The 21541-nt window shown below is 38.2% G+C and overlaps 1 protein-coding gene across 3 annotated transcripts in view; it reads left to right on the top strand.

Annotated features, from left to right (window-relative positions):
• VMP1 (vacuole membrane protein 1) overlaps window positions 1-21541 on the top strand; it is a 68572-nt gene that overhangs the window by 27536 nt on the left and 19495 nt on the right. For all 3 annotated transcript variants that reach the window (XM_074922599.1, XM_074922600.1, XM_074922601.1), the window contains exons 7-9: window positions 1227-1394; window positions 6115-6246; window positions 20921-21001. In XM_074922599.1, the coding sequence (XP_074778700.1) occupies window positions 1227-1394; window positions 6115-6246; window positions 20921-21001 (381 nt within the window). The remainder of the gene's footprint in view (window positions 1-1226; window positions 1395-6114; window positions 6247-20920; window positions 21002-21541) is intronic.

The raw sequence follows: 21541 nt of genomic DNA, 5'->3' as shown, positions 1-21541 counted from the left end.
TGCAGGGGAACAGCAGTGCTGAGGTCTATCACACTTTCCGTCATTATTCTGTAATAAATTTAGCTTTGATTTGGGTGGGGGCTATCAGGCTCCCTTAGTGGTCTCATAAAACATGACTCATTTAAAGGAAAAAACGTAGAAGAAAATTGTTGACAATGTTTCCCAACAAGGCGTCAAAACCCATCAAATAATTAATAGCAGAAGTTAAGGTTTGTGTAATCTGTTCTGTACTTAAAGAAAGCCTTAAAATTTATTTAAATCTGCGACTTTATGAAAAGACCTTAGTTTAACTCAGTACTTTTTTTTTTTTCCCCCTGCTTCTTCCCCAGACAATGTGTTTCCCTGACCTTTTGCAAAGTGACTTCTTTTTTAGCTAAAAGTCTGTGGCCTGAACACTAGACGTATTTGAATTGCTTCTCACTCCTTTTGTATTAAAATAATGGCGATTCTTTCAGGTTTTTAGGTATGTAGCTGTTAAATTTTTTGATAGATTTTATGCTCGTTCTATTTGGAGCTCTGTCCAAAACAATCTTTTAATGTAAGATGGAGACTAGAATTAAGTCAATTATATGGCATTTAAATAACATTTAAGTTTTGAATTGTATTTCAAACCATTTTTAACAAACAGCAGTAAGGTTACTTTCTTGTATATGCAGAAAAACTGACACAAAAATTAAGTAAGTACTTTTTGGAGAAAGATCCAGAAGTTAAGAAGGTCCACTGTAAGATGTCATAAAGTCCTAGTCATTAAAAAATAAGCTAAAATTTAAGTGTATCCATCCTCTAAAAGCAACAGCAGGGAAAACACCTGCTCTAATAAAGCTGTATGCCATAAATAACTTAAGAGAACATTTTAAAGTTTTGAAAATTTGCCTGGGTGTTAAGAAATAAGGATTCTTATTTCTCCTTGGCAACCTCACACTACTGTACAATGGTACGGCAGAAGCTGAAAGGCTCCTTAACATTTTTAGCAGATCACAAGAAGGGTTGGGTTTTTTTTTTTTGAAAGACCATTACTAGATCAATATTGCACTTTAGATGGGCTAAAAAAACCCCAACAAAACCAACCCACAACGTTTTACATATATAAGATTATTAATGGCCAAAGCGAGAAACACTAAGTTTTAGCCTAAGCTCCTTGCATCAGGGACAAATGGGGGGTTTTAATGTTAATTTTTATTATAACTAACATAAAATGCATTTGAAATTGACTTGTGTTTTTTCAGGGTCCACACATAGCATCAGTTACCCTTGCTGCATATGAATGTAATTCAGTTAATTTTCCTGAGCCTCCTTACCCGGATCAAATTATGTGCCCTGATGAGGAGACGACTGAAGGATCCATCTCTTTATGGGCTATCATCTCAAAAGTCAGGCTGGAGGCCTGCATGTGGGTAAGGTTTGGTTTATCACACTTAAGCGAGTTTAATTTATGAACTTAATTTCTGCGTCCAGCAATACACAAAAATTCCAGAATTAGCAAAACAACTTGCTTACAAAAAATCTTGCTTACAAAAAAACTGGCTTACAGTTGCCAACAGTGACATGTATATTTGTAGTGTAAATAGATGGCATTTCTGATCAACCTTCTAGCCCTGGATGGTTTTAATGACCTTTAAAAAGAAGCAATAGGACGTGACTGGGCTATCTTTTATCAGCTGCAGCATTGACTACTTTTCTAAATTCTAGCAGTAACTATTCATGTACTTCAAAGCTGTTGATGTAAAAGGTAAGTTTTGGAAAGGGTGTCTGCATCCCAAAATGATCTTGCAGCTCTCAGATCTTACACTCCATGCAATAAATAATTGCAGAAATTTTGAGCCTGTAACTTGAGTGAAGTTGCAGTTACTCATATGAAGGACTCAGGCCCTAATATCATAGCTGAAATGTTTTTCTGGGTTGCATCAATAGATCGGATTAAATAAGAGAGTGTTACATTGCACATTTTAATCTATTTTATTTCTCTTTCTCTGCCTGTTTCCATCATGGCAAACTTTTCACTCAAAAGAAGACAAGCAAGTTAGCTTTTAAGTGAATCAGTGTCTTAGGAAACGCTGTCATTGGAACTTCCTTTCCATTTTCCTTTTTTTTTTTTTTCCCCCCCCTCTGCAGCTTTTTATGGAAGTTTGATTTTTGCAGGATTTTGGTCAGCTCAGATGTTTTTTTCATTACATGTAGATTATTTTGAATTGCAGTTTACACAGATGCATCTGCTGTGAACTGCATGCCAAATTAACTTTATTTTACTACTGGCTTCCTGTTTTAGCTGATGATTTCGTTATTAAATTCTTGGTTGTCCAATTTAAATGTAGAGAGAGGAAATTCTGAAAATACATGGTATCTGATGTTTACCCTCTTATATCTTTTTGGATCATTAGAAGGAATATTAAGGCAACTGGTCACTACAACTCTTAATTATCAGGGGCTGTGTTGCTTACAAAAATTCCAGTTAGGTTGTATGCGTTACAGACTAAAGTAATGTGTAGCAGTACCAAAGTTAAAATAGTACCAGAGAAAATGGACTTTGAGCCTTCTCAAGAAGCAAAGTACATCTTAAATTTCATTCTTTCTAAGGAGAAGACAGAATTGCCTGAATGCTTGATAAGTAGCTAAACATAAAAATACTTTATAAGACCAAAAATATAAGATTTCTTTTTATTTTGTTTGTCGTTGCTCTTTGCTTAAGTTTGTTTAACGGAAACCAGAGTAATAAAAATGGCATTTACAATTACGTTTCTAGGGCTGCATAATAAAAATGTAGCTTGGGGTAAACATCCATTGCTTAATCTTCAGCATGAAAATAATTGAACTATGATGAGAATTAAGTAGTTTAGAAATGAGTTAATAGAGCTGCAAGCATTGAAATCTTGTATCCTTCTGAGCAGCCATGAGGGAGAACAAATGGTACCTTCAGTCTCACATTTGAGCCGAGTTCCTTGGTTCGGGCTGGGGAAAGGTCAAGGGAATAGGACCGAGCCAGAACATTTGTATCCCGCTCTTTCCCCCCCTTTCCTTCTTCTCGCCTTCAAATTCACTGTCAGCTACCTTTTCACTGAACTCTGTCTCCACTAGATTTTCCCTTGGGAGCATCCTCTGTCTACCAGTGGTGTCTAGTGTAATGTTATGCTTTCTTGGAATGTTTCATGAGTACATAAACATTGCTTGCTAATTTCCTGTAAGCCAAATCAAGTTGGCAATTGCTGCTGCTTCTTCCAGTATGTTTCTTTTGTCCTAATTCCAGTTCATTTTTTTTTTTATGGAAGCCGTTGAAGAAACCGACTTTTGATTCTGTCACTCTTAAACCAAATGTCCAATTAACAGCAAAGTAACGGTGAAAAGGCTGATTTTTTTTTTCTTTTTTCAAATTGAAACCTTAGTTTAAAAAAATTGAAATTAATTTTCTGCTTTTAAACTGAAATCAGGAATATTAAATTTAATTCCCAATCTGGGTATGATTGAGTTGATAAAATTTTTTTTTAGTGGAATCAACAACTTTTAATTAGATCTAAAATCTGAAGTGATGATAAATACAGGATAAATGCAAAAGAAAAGGATTTATTGGATGTATACAGATGTGCTCCTAACGCAGCACCTGGAGCCCTGTGAGGAATAGGTATAACACCCCCAACAGCCTGTTTCCTTTAGACTTGTAAAGTGAAATTATGTTGAAAGACTCCAAAGTGAAATCTGGCCAATCTCCTTGATTATTTGGAGGGAGACAGGAGGGTGGTAGCTATATAAGTTTTCATGTGAAATGTTGAAAGCAGGTCGGTCCCAGTGGGGGCTTTGCAGACCTCCGACTATAAAGCTACCCAGACTAAGTATCCTGCAAGGTTTGAATGTGGGGATTTATCTGCACAAGGGATTTGATTCAGATCACAAAACCATCAGCGGCTGTTTCAGCCAACTTAAACCAGGTAGTTTTTTCCAGAGATTAAAATCATTACTAGTCCCCTGCATGTCAGTGATAGCCACTTTTGCTGATAATGAGTGTTACGAGGATTAAATATCGCTGTATCTAAGGGATTATTAGGTGAAATTAAAATGATGCTTTTTTCAATCACCATAAAAGTTGGCTCCACCAGTCCTGGCCTGCGGAAGGACTCTCAAAAACAATCTGCTAGGTGTATGCCAGTTTTCACAGCCTTTCATCCCACAGGGACAAGGAATTCAATAGTGCCCTACATTTTTAATGTGTTGCAGCTTTTTTGTTTTTTTTTTTTTTTTACAAGAAATAAGGGGAAAGAATAAAAATATTTAATTGCTCAGGATTAGCAGAACAGGCGGCCTGTGTCCTGACCAGGATAAAATCTATTTAAAAGACTCTTTCCAGTGGAGTAATTTCCCAGTTTCCTTTTTTGAATGTATTTGTGTCAAAGGATTTTGATCAGCATTTGCCTTTCCAATTTGTTGTTAGTTCAAGGAATTGCGGTGTAAATTGGCATTCAAAGTTAAATGGTGAAAATGGACAGCTAATGTTACAAAAAAGCAGTTAAATAGTTACTGGTTTGGGTCTCTTAATTGCTGCTTTTTTTTTTAAATGCACTTAAGGAACCTATCTCCAGCAGACATGAAATCATATGATTTTTGTTGCACTTCTGAAATGTTTTGTAATAATGAGCATGTGACTTATCCAATTTAAAGAAAGTTCATGTCCAGTACATGCATGCAGACCTTCTTCCTCAGTTAACAAAATGAAGCCAAAGCAAATTGGCAGAGCCTGGAGAAGCAATGTGACTTTTTGTTCTTGCATCACCCTGAGAACATAACCTCAAGTTAATTTTTCTGAAACGTTGTTGCTACTGTTTTCAGGCTTATCTACCCTTGTGCCAGAAATAGGCAGATTAATGAAGTTCATCTTGTTGTACTCGTTTAAATTTTTCTTCTGTGGAAAACAAGAGCATAAACATATGAGGCTGTGCACTTTAAACCAAGAATTTAACAGTTTGGGTAACTGCAAAGCGCGACGGTATTTAAAACCACAACCTGTTGATTTGGAATAGCCACAGCAGCTGGAATTCTCTCTTGCTTGCAGCTGCATATAGAGCAGGAACAAAGGAAATTGAAAAGCTTTCACGTTGCTTCAAAGGAATAGAAAAGCATTTGTTACTACTGACCCTAAGAGAGAAAAGCCATCTGCATGTAGCTCAGTTTTAGCACTTTTCCAGTGTGGTGCCCAACTATTGTCCTATTACCTGTCCTATATTTAAACCATCCTGAGTTTAGTCCCAAGTTCCTGTTTCATTAGCCTCTGTTTATCCATATGTTCAAGCTTAGCTGTCTCTCCTCTCTTTTCTTTTTTCCCTTGGTTAAACTGAAGTTGCATTTACCCACAAGATTGAAATGAGTCATTTGATGTCCTGAGAAAACAAATATAATTTTCCTGTGGTGAGAAAGCAACCCTGCTTTCATCTCGAGTTCTCTTGGCTTTCTTTATTCCATCTAAAGGAGAGGGAAAACTCGAGATCAAGCTTTGCTCAACCTTATTTTCCTTCCTCAAAGCTGCACTAAAACTTGAGCCTGTTTTCTAGTAAACACTTGCACAAAGTCTCATGACTGAACAAGTAAACTCCATGACGGCACCGGGGAGGAGTTTCCCAGATTATTTTGAAGTCTGCTCAGGAGCAAAGGCTGTCACATGCCGGCAAATGTGTCTGGCATCAGGCGGGGGGGTGAGATGGCAGCGCCGTGCTGAGTCAGGGGTGGTGGGGGATAGCAGGGCCCCCCACCCTGCCTGGATCTGCAGCCTCCCCTGCGGAGCTCGGCCGGGGCTGGGCGCCGCGCCACGCTGCAGGGCCCCAGAGATGCACAGATCGTGTCGTTTTGACCTTGCAGACCACAACTTGGGAGCCGCTGACTTGCAGCGTGATAGTCTGCGCTGGGAGAAGCCGAGTTGTGCTAAACAAGGGAAGGGGGAAAGCGGGGTTTCAAAGGAACAGTGCCGTGTTTGAGATGGGGAGAAATTTGACCTGGTGGATAAAAGCAAACTCCTCGAAGCAGCTGCTCTCATCAGTTTTAATAATTTGAAATGTCCACGGGACTGTGCATATCACATGTTTCCTATTTAAGAATAAACATGAAAATAAATCAGAATTTATTTTTTTTTTTTCCCAGGGTGCTGGCACAGCCATTGGAGAGCTGCCTCCATATTTTATGGCGAGGGCGGCCCGACTCTCTGGTGCTGAACCTGATGATGAAGAGTACCAGGAATTTGAGGAGATGCTGGAACATGCAGAGACTGCACAAGTAAGAACAGTGCAAAACAACAGAATTAATAAAACACAGAACAACTAGATGGAGTAAATAACCATTCCAATGAAATGGGAGTGGGCCAAAAATCAGCTGGTGTGAGTTCACGAGGGACTTCCCAGGGATTGAAAAAGATCCTTCTGGGTAGATACACCTTTGGTGATGGGAGGACAAGAATGCAACTTGCTGAAGCATATACAATAGGGCAGATAAAGCATTTGCTATAAATACTGCATTTATTTAGACTTCCAAGAACAGCACAGTAAAAGTAGGGAGAAAGTGAGCTAACAAACAAGAGACAGAGGAGGTGCTGTTCCGTAGTTATGGTTGGTATATCTGCATTTAAAGCCTCTCTGGGCTGGGAGATGATTTTCAGTCAGCTCGTCCCCTTTGGATGACATTTGCCTGCATAGCCACTAACACCCTCAGGGGCCAGTGCGTGACCCATTCATCAGCCTGAGGAAACATATTTTTCCTGATGCGAAAATGCAACCAAACTGCTCTGAATCCCTTTTTGTTGCTCTTGTCGTTTATGTTCTTGATGGATTAAATACTGCTTGTGTTACAGCATAGTTTGCAACTGATGCTGTGCATCGGTCAGATGTTATCGTAGATAATTTTTTGGGTCAGGAGTTTGCATCCTCTTAACAAGTTATTGATACTGTTTTGAAGAAATTAAACATTTTTTCCCTCATTCTTTGCCACTGAATTTGTTTCTGTATTTTTCCTTCTTATCCTATTCTGTCAGCCACTAAGTTAAAACAGGTCATGAGACTGCTATTAAAAAACCAGCAGATGCTATTTACCATGCACTGCTGTTTTTAAACTGTCCTGCCAGGGTATTTTCTTGATATAAATGTATCCGTTAATTTTTTTTTCCTTCTCTTCAAAAAATGAATGAAGCTTTTCCATGAAAGCAAGTGGTTTGTCTGGAAATACTGAGTGCAATCTAGTAATACTAACAGTAAACCCTGTGTTTCCCAAGAGCTCCCCCCACCTAGAAAGTTCCAAAGGGTGTTTCTGGTATTGTAAATAGTAAATTCTTCTATTTCTTTAAAGATGCAGGGGGGAATCTGCTTTTTTCTTTACTCTTATCATCAGTCTTTGCTTTGCAAAGTAACCCCTAAATGTATAAAAATCAAGCTGTGGTAAAAAAAACCCGAAAACAAACCAAAAAACACACACACACAAAAAAACCCGGCCCGAAACCAGTCGAATACATGACTCGAGAGTTGAAATGCTATCTGTGTTTACTGAAACTCTCCCAGCAAATTATATGCGTGTACAGTTGTGGGAGCAGCCAGGGTTGGTTTCCAGAACGCACAGTAAGATTCTTGGGAAGAAAAGTTTTTGCTAGAGAGCATTTTGTCAGGACAGGCCAAAATATAGCTAGCTGTATTGACTGCCCTTAGTAAACGAACGGCGTTGTGTAATTCATTAAGAAAAATGATGGTGTTATTTACCAGTACTTTTGATTTTTATTTTCTTGGCAATTGAATTTGGATTGAAGCATGTTGTTTTGTGGATGGATAGCCAGGAAAAAAAAAAAAAATCTTTTTAAACTCCACTTGTGGTTTGGTTTCTATAAAACTCTTTTAACATGATGCTTTGACAATCCGATTAAATTGTATTGCGCTCATAAAACTGACAATTCAGTTTTTTCCATTTGCTAATATGACTTCCTTTTTGCTTTTGGCTTCAATCATGTTTTTGCTAGATGTCTGTGGGAGACAGGCCTGCCTTTTCCTATGACCTTGAGTAAATCCCAGTCTTCAGCGTAGCTTATCACTCTTTGTTCTGTAATTGTTATTCATGAGCAGTTTTGATGTCTATTTTTAAATTGCTCAGTAACAATTTTTATTACCTACATCAGCTTCTCCCACTCTTACGAGTTGAAGCCTTATGCTTAAGAAAACATGAGGGATGTGACAAGTGTCTTATGCCATGGAAACTACTACAAATGTTTGACGTCAAATGACAGGGGCCTTCTTTCAGTGAAAAGGTCTCACTTCATCCTGCCTTTTTGAAAGGCATGAAAATGGGTGTGTTAGATTTTTGAAGAATAGCTTCCCCCTCTACTTCTGAGCTGCTAGATGCCTACAAGGCAAAACCAAATGGCTTGACGTTTTTGCCTGCGTGTGTTTTGTTTAGAAAGCTTGTCGCTGCTATTTCTCAAAAACAATGGTAATTTTGAGAAACAGATGAGGATCTTCTATGTGGGAATAGATCATGAATATAACATCCAGCCTGAAGGATCTGTGAGGGGGAATGCGTTTGCTAGCTTGGCACTTTTTTTAAAAAAAAACCCAACAAAATAAGGAACCTAAAAGGATTAAACAGCTTGAAGGTTTAGTGCCCCAAAGTTACACAGATTAAAATACTATTTACTTTAAAGAGTCTATTGATGGATTTTTCTATCATAAATCTCAGATCTAAGTGACCTGTCTCCTTGAGCTAGGTTTGAAGAAAACTCTTTAGCCTGCAAATGATGTGTAAATCTGCCTTGTACTCCCATTAGCATACTTCAGAAAAAGCCCCTCGTTTTAAAGGAACGCTCACTTCTCCTTTCTGTGCATCTCTGCGTGTGCACACCAGGGAGTCAGTCCCAGTTCCACACTGGGAGCGTCAGAGCTTCTCTTGCCTTGTGGCTGCTCTTGTTAAAATCCAGCGATTTTTGCCCTGGAGAAGGAGTGTGGTTTACAAACAGGGCTCTTTTTTTTTTCCTCAGAGCTCCACACAATGCAGAGCCCAGCATGCTATAGGAACAGAGCAACTCGCTCTGAGTTGTTAATACTTAAGGCAGTATTTAAAAAATTACGAATGTTTGAAACGGTATCTCAATCGCTGTTAACTCTCTTCCAGTCGAATTCCAGAGCAAAGGAGTTTTTTATCAGAGCTCCCTTTTTAGCCACGGGGAGTATCTCCAGTGCAGCCGTTCAAACCAACCTCTCAATTACGGGAAGTGAATCTACTCCTTAGTGCTGGGGCAGCACATTGGTAATAATACAGTGCAAGCATACTTTTCTACAGTTCCATGTCTACACACACATGTGCAGGGACTTTTTTTTTGTCAGTTTAATAGTTGCTGATTGTTAAGTATTCTCATCTTTTCTCTGTCATGCTGAAACACTTAAAGCTGACGGAGGTTTCTGGTGAAAATGAAGCTTTTAATGCCAACTTCCCTCAAGGTACTTACTGATAATGTTTAATGCGTGGGCCCTTGCTGCATCATGGTACTACTTGCCTAGAGGAGAAAGTATTACTATCTTTACTGTATATCTAATCCTTAATGACTGTAAGTGTTTGGATTCATTAAGTAGCATATTTTTAAGAACTAATGATTTACACATTGGGCTTTGCTTCTGTGTAGTGTTGCTACAGCCAAATTTCCATGTAAAAATATTTTCTAGTTGCCTATGTTACTATCAGCCACTGCTATTTGTTTACTTTCCAAACTGTGTCCTGCCTCTGAAAGAATACAGACTTGAAAAAGGGTTAAATCCATAGTAATGCTGAGATCCAGCCCGACTCGTTCGTAAATGATTGAGTGCCATCTGCACGCTGAGTGTCAGTTGTTGCTGGGACCTGTTTTTGACTCCACTGAACCTTTACTGGTTGTGGTTTGTCTGGCCATCACATGACTTCTCTGAAAATTCCCCCTCCCCTCCATTTCCAGTAAACTGTTTGAACAGGAGTGACTCAGACTGAAACCAGCTTCCCTGTAACCACAGGGCTTGTTAAAGAATTTGTCAACGTGGACTCAAGAGGGTTTGTATTAAACTAAGCTGCAACTGCTTCGGTTTGCATTGCGTCAGGAGCTCCACCGAACAACTTCCTGCTCCCAGAGCCCTCGTCTTGTCTGCAAGGAGTTAAACTGTTGAACTTTTTCGATAGTGACAGTTAGACACATGTGAAACCCATCTTTCCAGCCTTTCCGAAAGGTCTGGTGCCTTGAGCTGGATTGCTTTTCCACATCTTCATGTGGGGTTTCTCTTTGCAGAAGCAGAACAAAGTACGCTACCACACCCAGCCATGGTAACTTGGAGAACCCAGCACTGTGTTCTGACACGACACTGTGACTTAATTCAAATGGAATGATTAGGTTCAACTAATAAGCAAAATGTTACTTAATTAGCGGTGTAAAAGAAGATGGCCGTATTAAAAATGGATCTCTCCCATGATTAACAGCTAGTGTCTGATAAGTTTCTGCTTGAAAAAGATTCCTGCTGGCTTGTTTAATCAAAAGGTTTTAAGGGTGTTCAGTACAAGAAAAAAAGAAGTTAAAGCAGACCACAGGCAGGTTTTTGTAAAGCAGTTATCTTAAAAATGGAAGTGGTCGAGTCACATACAGTAAATGGAAAACCTTGACTTCTTTTTTTTGTTGTTGTTTGCTTTCCCAGAAATAACTTGTTTAAATGCAGCATCAAATTCAGTTCATAATTTCTCTCGCTGAGTCTTCCAGTCACCCTCCTCCCTCATCAGCTTCCTCTCTTTATTAATTGTGCTGTACAAGGAGATTGCTGGGGTTTGGTCTAGGCTGCCTGAGGGGTGGCCACCAGGAGGCTTGTCTTCACACACGGCGTTCCTGTAGTTTGATGCCTCCTTTTTGTAATAGACGTAGGGGAGTTATCTCACCTGTTTTATCTTGGCCCGTAATTAAATGGGAATTCAAAACTAATCAAACCTTGAAGCTTCTCTTCAGAAACTTCCTATGAATGTGATAGCTTGAGAGTGAGATGGCAAACTGAGCTAATAATCAAGTGTGGTGGGTTTTTTTCCACAGACAATGTAATAAGCAGTAAATATATTAAGTAGCAGCTTAGTTTTAAATTGTTTTGCAAAATTACAGAGTTGAAATAAGCTTTGGAACGAGTCAGTGAAAGCTTTAAGCAAGGGAACTTGTTATAGAGGACTTCCTGAGAAAAGAGGTAACAAAGAGTTAATAGAGGCAGAGAGTAGACAATAGGAGCTGTGAGTAACGAATATGTAAGCCACCTCCTTGCTGGATTTCTCTGGACAGTGGTAAGAGAATAAATAGGGCAGTCTTGTGCCTGCATTGTTCTATTCATTTGCACACCTGCTTACAGATAAGGAAAAAACAGCAGTGAGTGTTAGGTTGGGTTTGCTAATGATATTCTAGAGATGACTTTTTCACATTCTTCTTTGCCCTGCTCTTTGTCATAAGTCTGTTCCCTAAAACTCATTTACGTGGCCCTCTGTCTTTTTAATGGTTAGTGTGTAAATACATAAATCTGAGATCATGGAAGAAATCCGGACGACTTTGCAATATTTTCACTCAATATTGGGATATTAGCTCAGAGGAATTTTTTTGATAACAAATCTCTTGCTTTACAACAGAAATAAACATTTTTCAGAAAGCATGTCACCAAGTTTACTGGAAGGAAATCTTGCAGACTGCCTTTGCACCCTGGTTGTGGAGAAGCAGCTAGTTGAACTCTGCCATAGCATTTGCATGTCCTGTTCTGTGTGCATTGGAGGTGCTTGACACAAGTTTCTAAGGGAACAGTTTGGTCCTAAATATTTGATATTTCACTCCCCAGTATTCTGAGAGAGACCAATAAATGATCAAAAGTTTGAATTGGATAAACTGTTTAAAAAATATTTTTTTTTTTCAGGGAGAGCCTTAAATAACTGATAGAAATTAATTAAGGTATCATAATCAAGAAAATGGCTACTTTTTTTTTTTCTCCTGCTCCAGACACTGTTTAAATATCTGTGTTGTACAAGAGTCTGGTATGCAGACCACTTCTCTAAGCTGTCTGGGAACCTCTGCTACTTCCCAGGGAGAACAAGCGAGAGGTATGCTTAGCACTGCACATCTGCTGGCTAGGCTGAGCAGGAAGAGTTGTGTGTGCAAAAGGATTTGTCAGCTGTGAAAAGTTGCTCACTTTTACTCTACAAGTGATTTTTCTGTGCATGGGTTTTTTTTCCTTAATTTATTTCTAAGCTCTCTGGGGAGGAGCAGTGTATTTTTTCAATGCTGGTGACTCTGGCTGTGATTTTTTTTTCAGAGATTGAAAAGGCCAATCTGTTATTAAAAACTGCTTCCTTTTTTGATGATGGTAGCTAAAGCAAAGCAATAACTTCATTCCAGCAATCATGATACCTTCCTTACAAAGTCTGGATCTTAAACCACACAAAAATAGGACTTGATAACTTGTACCGGATTAAAAAAAAAAAAAAAAGTCAATATCCTGGAATTGCTCGTCACGCCACTGTAAGTAGATTGGCAGACCTGCGACCACAGTAACTAATTGCAATTGTAGTTTTGAGATAAATGAGCACTCGCTGTGCAGCTACAATGGTATTTTAGGCAGCCAGCACTTTGGTGGAGGCAGTGCCAGCATACGCTCTCGACTGTGGAAGCAAAGGCTGCAGAGGTCAGTGGCTGATGTGTGGGAACCAGAGCGATAGGATGTTCTTCTACTTCATTCTTCTTGTAGGTGGCTGCTAGTATCTCGTTACGGAATTGCAGAAAAATTCACCTTGAAAGGGACCCGAGGCAGTTTCTAGTCCAACATTTTGCTCAGAGCAGTGTCATCTGTGAGATCGGCTCGGGTTCCTCAGGGCTGGTCAAGTCTGGTCTTGAAGCCCTCCAAGACTGGAGACCGCACAACCTCTCTGGGTAATCTCTTCCAACACTGGACTGTCCAAACAGCCTTGCTGCTTCTCTGACATGCCAAACTGACAGCTCTCTTCCATTAAATGGATTGCAGGATCTGCTCACTGCCAGTCTTGTGCAAAATGTGAACAGAAAGTAGTTCTTTAGCAAGCAAAGAAATACTAAGTTTTATTTCATGCTTTGGTGCACCGCTATAAAATTGAAAAATGTCAAGGGGGACATCTTGCTTCATTCTACTGCACAGACCTGAATTGAGGAGTAGAGGTGGCAGGGGATGTGGTTAAAAGGGCTACTGCTCTGTGGGACAGATCTGATAAACTGAAAGGACATGCTCCTTCCGCTTCCTTCAGACTGTTTCCTTTAATTGTGTCTTATTCTTTACAAAATTTCTTTATTCTTACAGCGTGAAGCAAAAGGACTTTTTATGTAGAAGTCTGAGAGCTTCAGTTCTAGTTGTGAAAAACGTTGACATGAAGTTTGAGAGTGCCTACTAGCCCGTGGAGCTGTTATAATGTGTTCGTCGTGATATATCACTTCCAAACTTGAGCATGGTGTTGGATTGTAACAGTCTTAAACTCCAATCTCAGGAGCTTTAGTTTCTTTATGAAGAAGCATTTGCTGGTTCTTCCCCCTCACCCCAGGGTCTAGGGGAGAGGAAGAAGTGAGGGAAATAAAATGTTCTTGCCATAATACAGTTGGTTAGTCAAATTAAGAAAATACCTGGAAGTTCCTAATGGTAATAGTCTGTTTAATCCAGAGCTAGTTGACTTCTTACTCATGTTAATGGGAGGTTTTACTTACCATCTAATGGATGCATTACTTGGAAGTTTCACATTTTTACTCCAAGACAGGTTAAAATTAAATGACCAGGAAAAGCAAAGCTTGCTGTTGGAAGCAACACTTCACTCTGTTACACTCTGCTTCCATACGACTTACAAAGGGTTCAGCCCTGTACACAGCCCACTCTATGGCTTCTTACTCTTTGTTTTCTCACAGCAGTTTTAAAATCTGTTTATGAGGACAATAGGTTTAACTGTATTTTCTATGGAAAAACTTCAGTTTTTCTGGCGCAAGAGCTAATAGTAGTTACTCATATGTCTGGGTTTACAAAGTTCCAAAGATGAGCATCTTTACGATTATCTTTGTGGATTGCAGCGTCACCTCTTCACATGCAACCAACCTCCAGAATTTGAACACAAACAGATGTGGAAATAAATTTGTGCTTTTCCCTCAACAGACTGTATTCAGTATTGTCCTGGGAACGGCTAGTAGAAGAATTCACCTGTATATTTGATTTCTTGTTGGCTTGGGATTTCTATGTAGTACCTACTATGTGCTCATCCTTGCCTACAAATACTCTGAATGATGGTTTGCAATATTACTAGCTTTAAGTCCGCAGATCTCTGACATAGTCCAATTAACGAGGTTTTGTAGGTGCTGCTCTCTTGTCTTCCCGCAGTGCTTTGGTGAAGCCTGTGAAATCAAGGGCCCTGTTTCATTGCTGTTCAGTCGTCTTCATATTGAACTTCCTAAAACTGTGGTTTTATTTTCAACATGGATGTATTTTTTTCTCCTGTGACTTTCCCATATAATTGCCCTGTTTGTTTTTTTTTCAGAATTTAATGTCTAGGAAAACCCAGGCTTCTTGCGAAGTGAAATTTATTTTCTTCCCAAGCTTAGAATTTTAACCAGTCTTTTTAATCTGGAATATCTGTCCTACGCCTATTGTATGTAAATGCCTTTCTTTTATCAAACTTCACTGCTTGCTTAGACCTGTCACCTTTCCTTAGCTGCCTTCAGACATCTTGAAATCCTTTTTTGTCTTTTGACAGTCCAGTTGCCAAGACAGGGTCTGCCTTTCCCAGAGTTTCAAGTGATGAGTAAAATTAAACCTTACCTCTCCCACCCTCTTCTCTCCAGGCTTCAGGGTGGAAATATCCCCTTTTAGTTTACCCGTTATTTGCATTAAGCTGGAATTATTTTAGAGAAAGCTAGACAGAGATCCAGCACCACAGCCCTTTCCGTACACGGATAGATGTTGGGAGTCATTGCAGCTGGCGGGGTGGGAGATCAGTACCACCAGGAACCACTATCAAAATATTCCTGCTTGTAATTTACTGGAACCTTACTCATGAGATCTGTTACCTTTGATGTCTTGCAGGAGAGGTATAAAATGGTTTCTTTGGTCACTGAGTAATAAACTATTTGCAGTGATAGGCAGTGACTGTCAACTGTATCTTGATCTCTGTTCTCCTCAACTCCAGCTTGTGATCGTTAAACGTCGCTGCTGCTCTCTTGCTGTCTTAGCATGGATGTATGTGGTAACCTCGCAGTCTGTAGGTAGCTCGCTGACTTCTTTAAAACTGCTCTTCTGCAGTTAATACGTTATTTCAATGAGTTAATAATTCTTCCCAGTCCTCTGAAATTCTAGAATTCATTGCCTAACCACAAATGGTCATTCTCCCATAAGTTGTGTTTGATTCCATTGTGTTGTAATAGAAAGCCAGAAGAAACAAAATATTGTGCAGCTCATTTTTAACATAACTCAGATTTTTACATAAAAAGGAGCACTGTCTTTGTAGGCAGCTTTTTGAATGTTAAGGAATTTATCATTTTAATAATCTGAGACGGTAGCTTCAAACATCGTCTTCAATCTTCGGAAAAAAATTCTCTTCAGGTTATTTGGATAATTAAACTTTTTTTCTAGTAAGAAAATATTATAATAATGTTAAACCTTGGAGGATTGTCCAGTTCTTCACATGCAAGTTACACATTTGCATCAGGGGAGTTTGCTGGCACTAGGATGAATACCTATACAGCAACACATTCGCTTCGGATCTGTCTTTGTATTTTTTTTTTTTAATGTTCATTCATGATCCTGTTTTTTATTGGAGCAACAAACCTGCACAACCCCTCCCAAGCCTTCCAGAAATATATTTTGAATTTCTTAAGGCTACCGTCTGCTAGGTAATGGATATCCTGCTGGAGTGATTGCATTAAAACTCACATCACTGACCTCCCCCCGATCCTACATTAAGGCACTGTCTGCTCTTACTGGTGGAGAGTGCATACACTATGAATTTATGACTGAATTTAGTCACATATACTCCTTCCCTTCTTTACTGGCCTTCCTCTTTGTGCTATATCCACCAGTATACCAGTATCACCAATATATTTGTAAAGTGCTTGATATATTTACAGCAGGGGAGAAAAAAAAAAAAAAAAAGGTAGTGATAGAGGAAAAGTTTTTCTGGGCCTCAAATAATTCAAACTCTGGATCATATCTGTCAGTGATTGACAACTACCCATCACCGCTGCATGTGGGGAAGACTTGGTTTGTGGTAGGGATCATAGCTTTCTTGGTGCTCCTAGAAACAGACTGCAGCTTCATATTAGAAATTAAATTGTTATATTATGTGATTGTTATAGGCCCAGCTGTGCCATCTTTCAAGAAACTCTCCTCTGTCGAAGTCTCAGGGGTTGTTTCTGTAAGGACTGTGGGATTCAATCCAGTGCTGATTATTCAGAGCTCTTTGGTAACCATCAGCTAGTTACTTGCTATGGATCCATCAGCAATCTCTAAGAAAAAAGAGGCTTCACAATTCCAATGTGAACAATAAATTGTGACCATTCTGTTTTCTGATAATAAATCAGTGTTACAGAGAGAAAAGAGCAACAATTTTTTTTTTTTTTCTTCCTCAAGCTTGTTAACTAACTCTAGTGAGATGTTCTTCACCCAAATGCAGGAGAGCTTGAGCAACTTATTTTACAATGAAGGGAGAAAGAAGAAATAAAGATTAAATTATAAATGGAAACAAGATAAAACAGAGGGATGGGGTGAAGCCTGGTAGTTAAGATTGTCCATTCACTCTCTCAGGAAGGAGGGCTTTTTTTAGAGGGATGGATTGTCCGTGTGAAAAAGGTATTTTTGAAGATTGTCCATACTCAAAGCTGTACCAAAATGCATATTGAAAATCATATCCCTTTAGGTTTGGAAGTTTGGGTGGGTTTTTTTTGCTTTTGCAACATGTGCTAATGAAATGCTGGTATCCATAAAATGTGCCATTTTACTGAAGGCAGATATGAAGCAAACTTCCTCAAGCCGCCAGCTGAGACTTGTGAATCAGTATTTCAGCACTGACCTTTTTATGCCTCTTATTTCCATTCCAATTCTTGAGATCTGATGATTAACCCAATGAAGTAATGTTTAATCATTTAACCTTCCTTTGCCTGTATTGTAGCAGTCACAGGAAATCTATTTCCAAACCAAAAAACCAAATCATCTTTGAACGGGACGTAGTGAGCTAAAGTATCCTGAAATGTTATAAAGAATGAATCATATTAGCTGAGAGTCGAGTCCAGTCTAGATACTTTAATTTTGGGGGAAAATGTTTTGCCTGTAAGTAGCTGAACTTTTATGTCTTTTTTTTCTTTTTCTTTTTTTTATGAAAGTTGCTTTGCTTTTATTTCAAATGCTTAAAGAAGTAGAGAAAAGATTGTTCCCTGTGCAGGCTTATAAAAGAAAAAATTGTATTGTGAAATAGGTAAAAGTTGTGAAACTGATGCTTGTATTCTCTGAGAAATGAAACTTTTAAGGTTTTTTTATTATTGCAGATGTCGCAAAGACTTGACAAGCGAAAATTAAGGAAGCAACCAAACAGAAGTAGTTCTAAACTTGTTTTCTTTAAAGTAAATGTTGGGACTGCAAATATAGTTTTGTTGCAACCCTAATGTGCATATAGCCATGCAAATTGTTCCTAGCTATGATTACATTAGATAATAGAAAATAGGGGGGAAAAAAAAAAACCTGAATATATGTTTTGTCTTATTTAGAAAGAAAAAGAAAGACAAATTAGAAGTTCTTGACTGAAATTTTTAGAACTGTGTCTGTGCTTTCCATGGAGTACTTTGTCATAGGTAATGAATGTAAAAAGACTTAAAGAAGAAACAAACTGAGCAATAACTTCAAAAATAAAAAAATTAAATGATGAATTAATAAGGTGAGAAGAGTTGCCCCAACATTGGTTTGGGTGTTTGGTTGGGTTGTTTTTTGGTTTGGGTTTGGGATTTTTTTTGAGACAAAATCATTACACTTTTTTCAACACTTTCATCGTTGGTTTTGTAACAAAAATAGTTTGATTTTTAGCTGGAGGGAAGAAATTCACTTTAAGGCAGACTTGCATTTTGCAGCAGTCTAAAAATGTAGGTGAGGGAAGCTGTTTATTTTTAAGAAATTTGATGAAAAATGGTGCACTGTGCTTACAGTAATGCAGTCAATCCATCTATAATTATAATAATATATTTTATTAAACCAGCTGTGCTGCAAGCATTAGTTTATAGGTCACTTGTTAGAGAGTTTGTTTGCAATTCCAGCTTGTGAAAATTAATACAACAGTGTACTAGCAATGCAGTCTGAGATGAGGGTCAATATGTTAAAATTAGACTAGAAACAACTTCCATTGAAATATATCATGGACCTATTGGAATAATGGGATTGTAGTGTTTTGTGCTAAAGATAGTTTAGTTTATGGAGCTGTGAAAAAAACAATAATTGTTGGCTTATAAAAGTGAAAATTGTTGTAACCCCATGAGCATTGTGAAATGGTGAACAAAATAGGAACTGAGAATGATCACGGTCACATTCAGCTTTGTTGCAGAGTACAGGGGGAGACATCTTAAGAAATTCCTACATAAGGCACCGCTTTTTCAGTTCACCTTTGCAAAGAACAAAATCTGGTTGGAAGGACCATGTTACACTTTAGCACACTTTTAAATTTTAAATTAATTTGTAGAGAAATTCTACTTTTCTACTTTGGTATTCGGTTAAGGAATCAGAATACCTGTTGTCTCCCTGGTGTGTTAAATTTTATTTCCTTTGTTGCTAGCTGTGTGATCACACTCTGCAGAAGAGTCTTGCCTCCTTTTCAGTTTGTGTCCTAAATCCTCAGTGGGACTAAATGTGTGTATCAGTACTGACCCCTATTAGTGATCATATATTACCTTGTTTTGCTTTTGTTTATTAACTTGGAAATAATAATTGAGGGAATTTTCGTTTGGGAAGGAACTGCCCTCGATGTTGCAAGATTTTTGGACTTGGTTCACTAATAGAACATCGTGTGTTGTTATTTATAACAATTTGTGTCAAAATGCACTCCTTTAACAAAAAAAACCATGAAAAATTGTATTTTAGTTGTCATGTAGGTGTGTTCTAGACCAGTTTCTACTAACAGAAGTTCAAGTGTTTGGTGTCAGCCTCACTGGAATTAGGTTTTAATCACTCGTGCATACTGTATGTATCCTAGGAGTTAAACAGAAAAATAGCAGGAACAAGTTTTTAACAAAGAGTGAATAATTCATCTATTCTTTTTTCCAGTAAGACATTTCATGATCCCAAGATGTTATTCCTGGTGAAAGTTATAGAATAGAAAAGATATAGAAAGTTTAATATAGAAAGTTTATAGAATCTTCTACAGGGTTTTTATATTCCCCTGTGGCTAAAAACATCCCACTATAAGATGTAGGAAAACTCATTTATTTGGCACTTTTCTTTACGTTGAAATGCTTGTTTTAATTTAGGTTATTTTTTCAACAAACATGAAGCATGGTTAATAGAATTATTCTGATTTGGTTGTGTTTTTTTTTTTAATTTGAGAATTTAACTATTTTTAAAGCACTGTATTAGAGAAAAGTTACTACTTTAAAAAGGAGTGTAAAAAGATAAATGGCCTTATCGCAGATTTTTTTTTTCTAAATCTGGCATAGAAAATAATGTCAGTTTTATAGTTCAGAATTTAAATGATGTATAAGAACATTGCCAAGTAACTATAATTTACTTGCACTGGTGTATAGTATTGAGGGTTTTAACAGGATTGTAACAGTTAAAATTGCTTAAATTTTTTTGGATTATCTTGTAGTTGCTTTCATCAATAATTAATAATATTCTAAACCCTATACTTCAATAGTGAATGTCATTAATTATTGAATAAAGCAATTTCCTTGTGAAATTTATCTCATAGTTTTCTGCAGAATGTAAATCAAGTGAATATTGCATTGCTGCTGGAAAACCAGCTTTTTACTGCTTATTTGTACACTTTTTAAAAAGAGTTTAATTAAAATAGTAATTATTAAAATAATTTTAAAGTTTTTTACTTCCAAAGATACTCAGCTTTCTGTAACTGCTGTTGCCAGGCCTGAATAGATAATACTGACCCCCACTTCAACTTCTTAGACAGTTTTGCTTCAAAAGAATTCTATTCTCTTCTAAATGCATTTCTGACATTCAAATAAACTGCTCTGAGAATCTTTATTTTTGTTTTTTAAAGTGTTTATTGTGTATTTGGTAAACTCTGAGGCTCCTGAGTTTGTCATGAGTGTGTTTGGAAGTTATGATCACAGAATAAAAGCAGGCAGCCTGTTCTTAACATGGCTTTGTAAAGAAGAGCTCAGATGTTTTATGGTCTGCCACCTTTGTTGCTTTTAAAGTATTTTGGATTCAGTTCTGTGGATTTAATGAACTTTACAAGTCTGTTGTAGAGAGTGCCTGGAATTAGCTATTTTGATTAAGATCCTGGGTTTGAGAGAAAAAGATCTAAGGATGTAATGGGATCATTAAATTCTGCCTTGGTGTTTTGAGAAAGTACATTTTTAGTATTGTAAATGGTATTGAAGGAATTTGTTCCCTTGGCTTGCTTAAGGAATAAGGTATAGGCAGCACTGGCATTTCGAAAATATGGGGAAATAAATACTAGAAAACCAGTTTCCAGAGTAGTGTGAACTCAGTGCCACTTGCAGAGTTTGAAAAACAAAATTCAATACATGTAGGTGGGCAGATGTTCACACTGAGCACTGTGAATTTCTCTCTCTCCCCTCTAAGCCCAGAGTTTCAAACTGGCCTTTTTGTTTTAAAAGTTCTCCCAATTGCTAGTTAGGAAATCCTGAAGCACGGAGGATGTTGAAGTCACATACATTTTGAGGTTTTGTTCATTTTGGGGGGTTGTTTTATTAATACTTTTGTTTTCTTCTTTGCAGGATTTTGCTTCCCGGGCTAAACTGGCTGTCCAGAACCTGGTGCAGAAAGTTGGGTTCTTTGGCATTTTGGCCTGTGCTTCAGTAAGTTCATTTCAGTAACAGAGGGGTTTATAATCACAAATTGCAGATTGAATGTACTGCAGTGAAATTAATGCTGTGAACTGGGACTTGGTTTTCTTTGAGTCCATATGGAGATCTTCCTGCCTTGTTTGGTGTTTCGGTGTTCTCTGTGGTGCTGGGGGAAATGGGGATGGTTGTGGAACTGGCAAGTGAAACAGCATGGAGAAACTCCAGTCCTAGATTAGTACCAAACACAGCCAATTCTAACAGCTCCCTAACTCAGCATGGTGTGGGGTAACCTGATAAAAACAGGTTGGTTCACTAAAGATGCAAAAGGCTTGGCACACAGTAAGGAAGAGTTACAAGAGACCGAACTAAGATGTTCTTAAAATTCCAGAGGGGTGCTCCCGGCATTTGGTGCTGAGGCCGTGTCCTCTCTGCCACGCTGCTGCTCGCTGCTCTGTGTTCCTGGGTATTTGGCAGATCAGATCCTACACCCACTGACAGTTACTCTCTTGGGTCCTTCCCAGCCCAGATTATGAGCTAGCAAGATACAGCAAG

Source organism: Athene noctua, chromosome 19 (assembly GCF_965140245.1).
Source record: "Athene noctua chromosome 19, bAthNoc1.hap1.1, whole genome shotgun sequence".
Classification (NCBI taxonomy): domain Eukaryota; kingdom Metazoa; phylum Chordata; class Aves; order Strigiformes; family Strigidae; genus Athene; species Athene noctua.
Note: the sequence above shows the minus strand (reverse complement) of the source record. Positions and strands in the feature narration are given on the sequence as shown.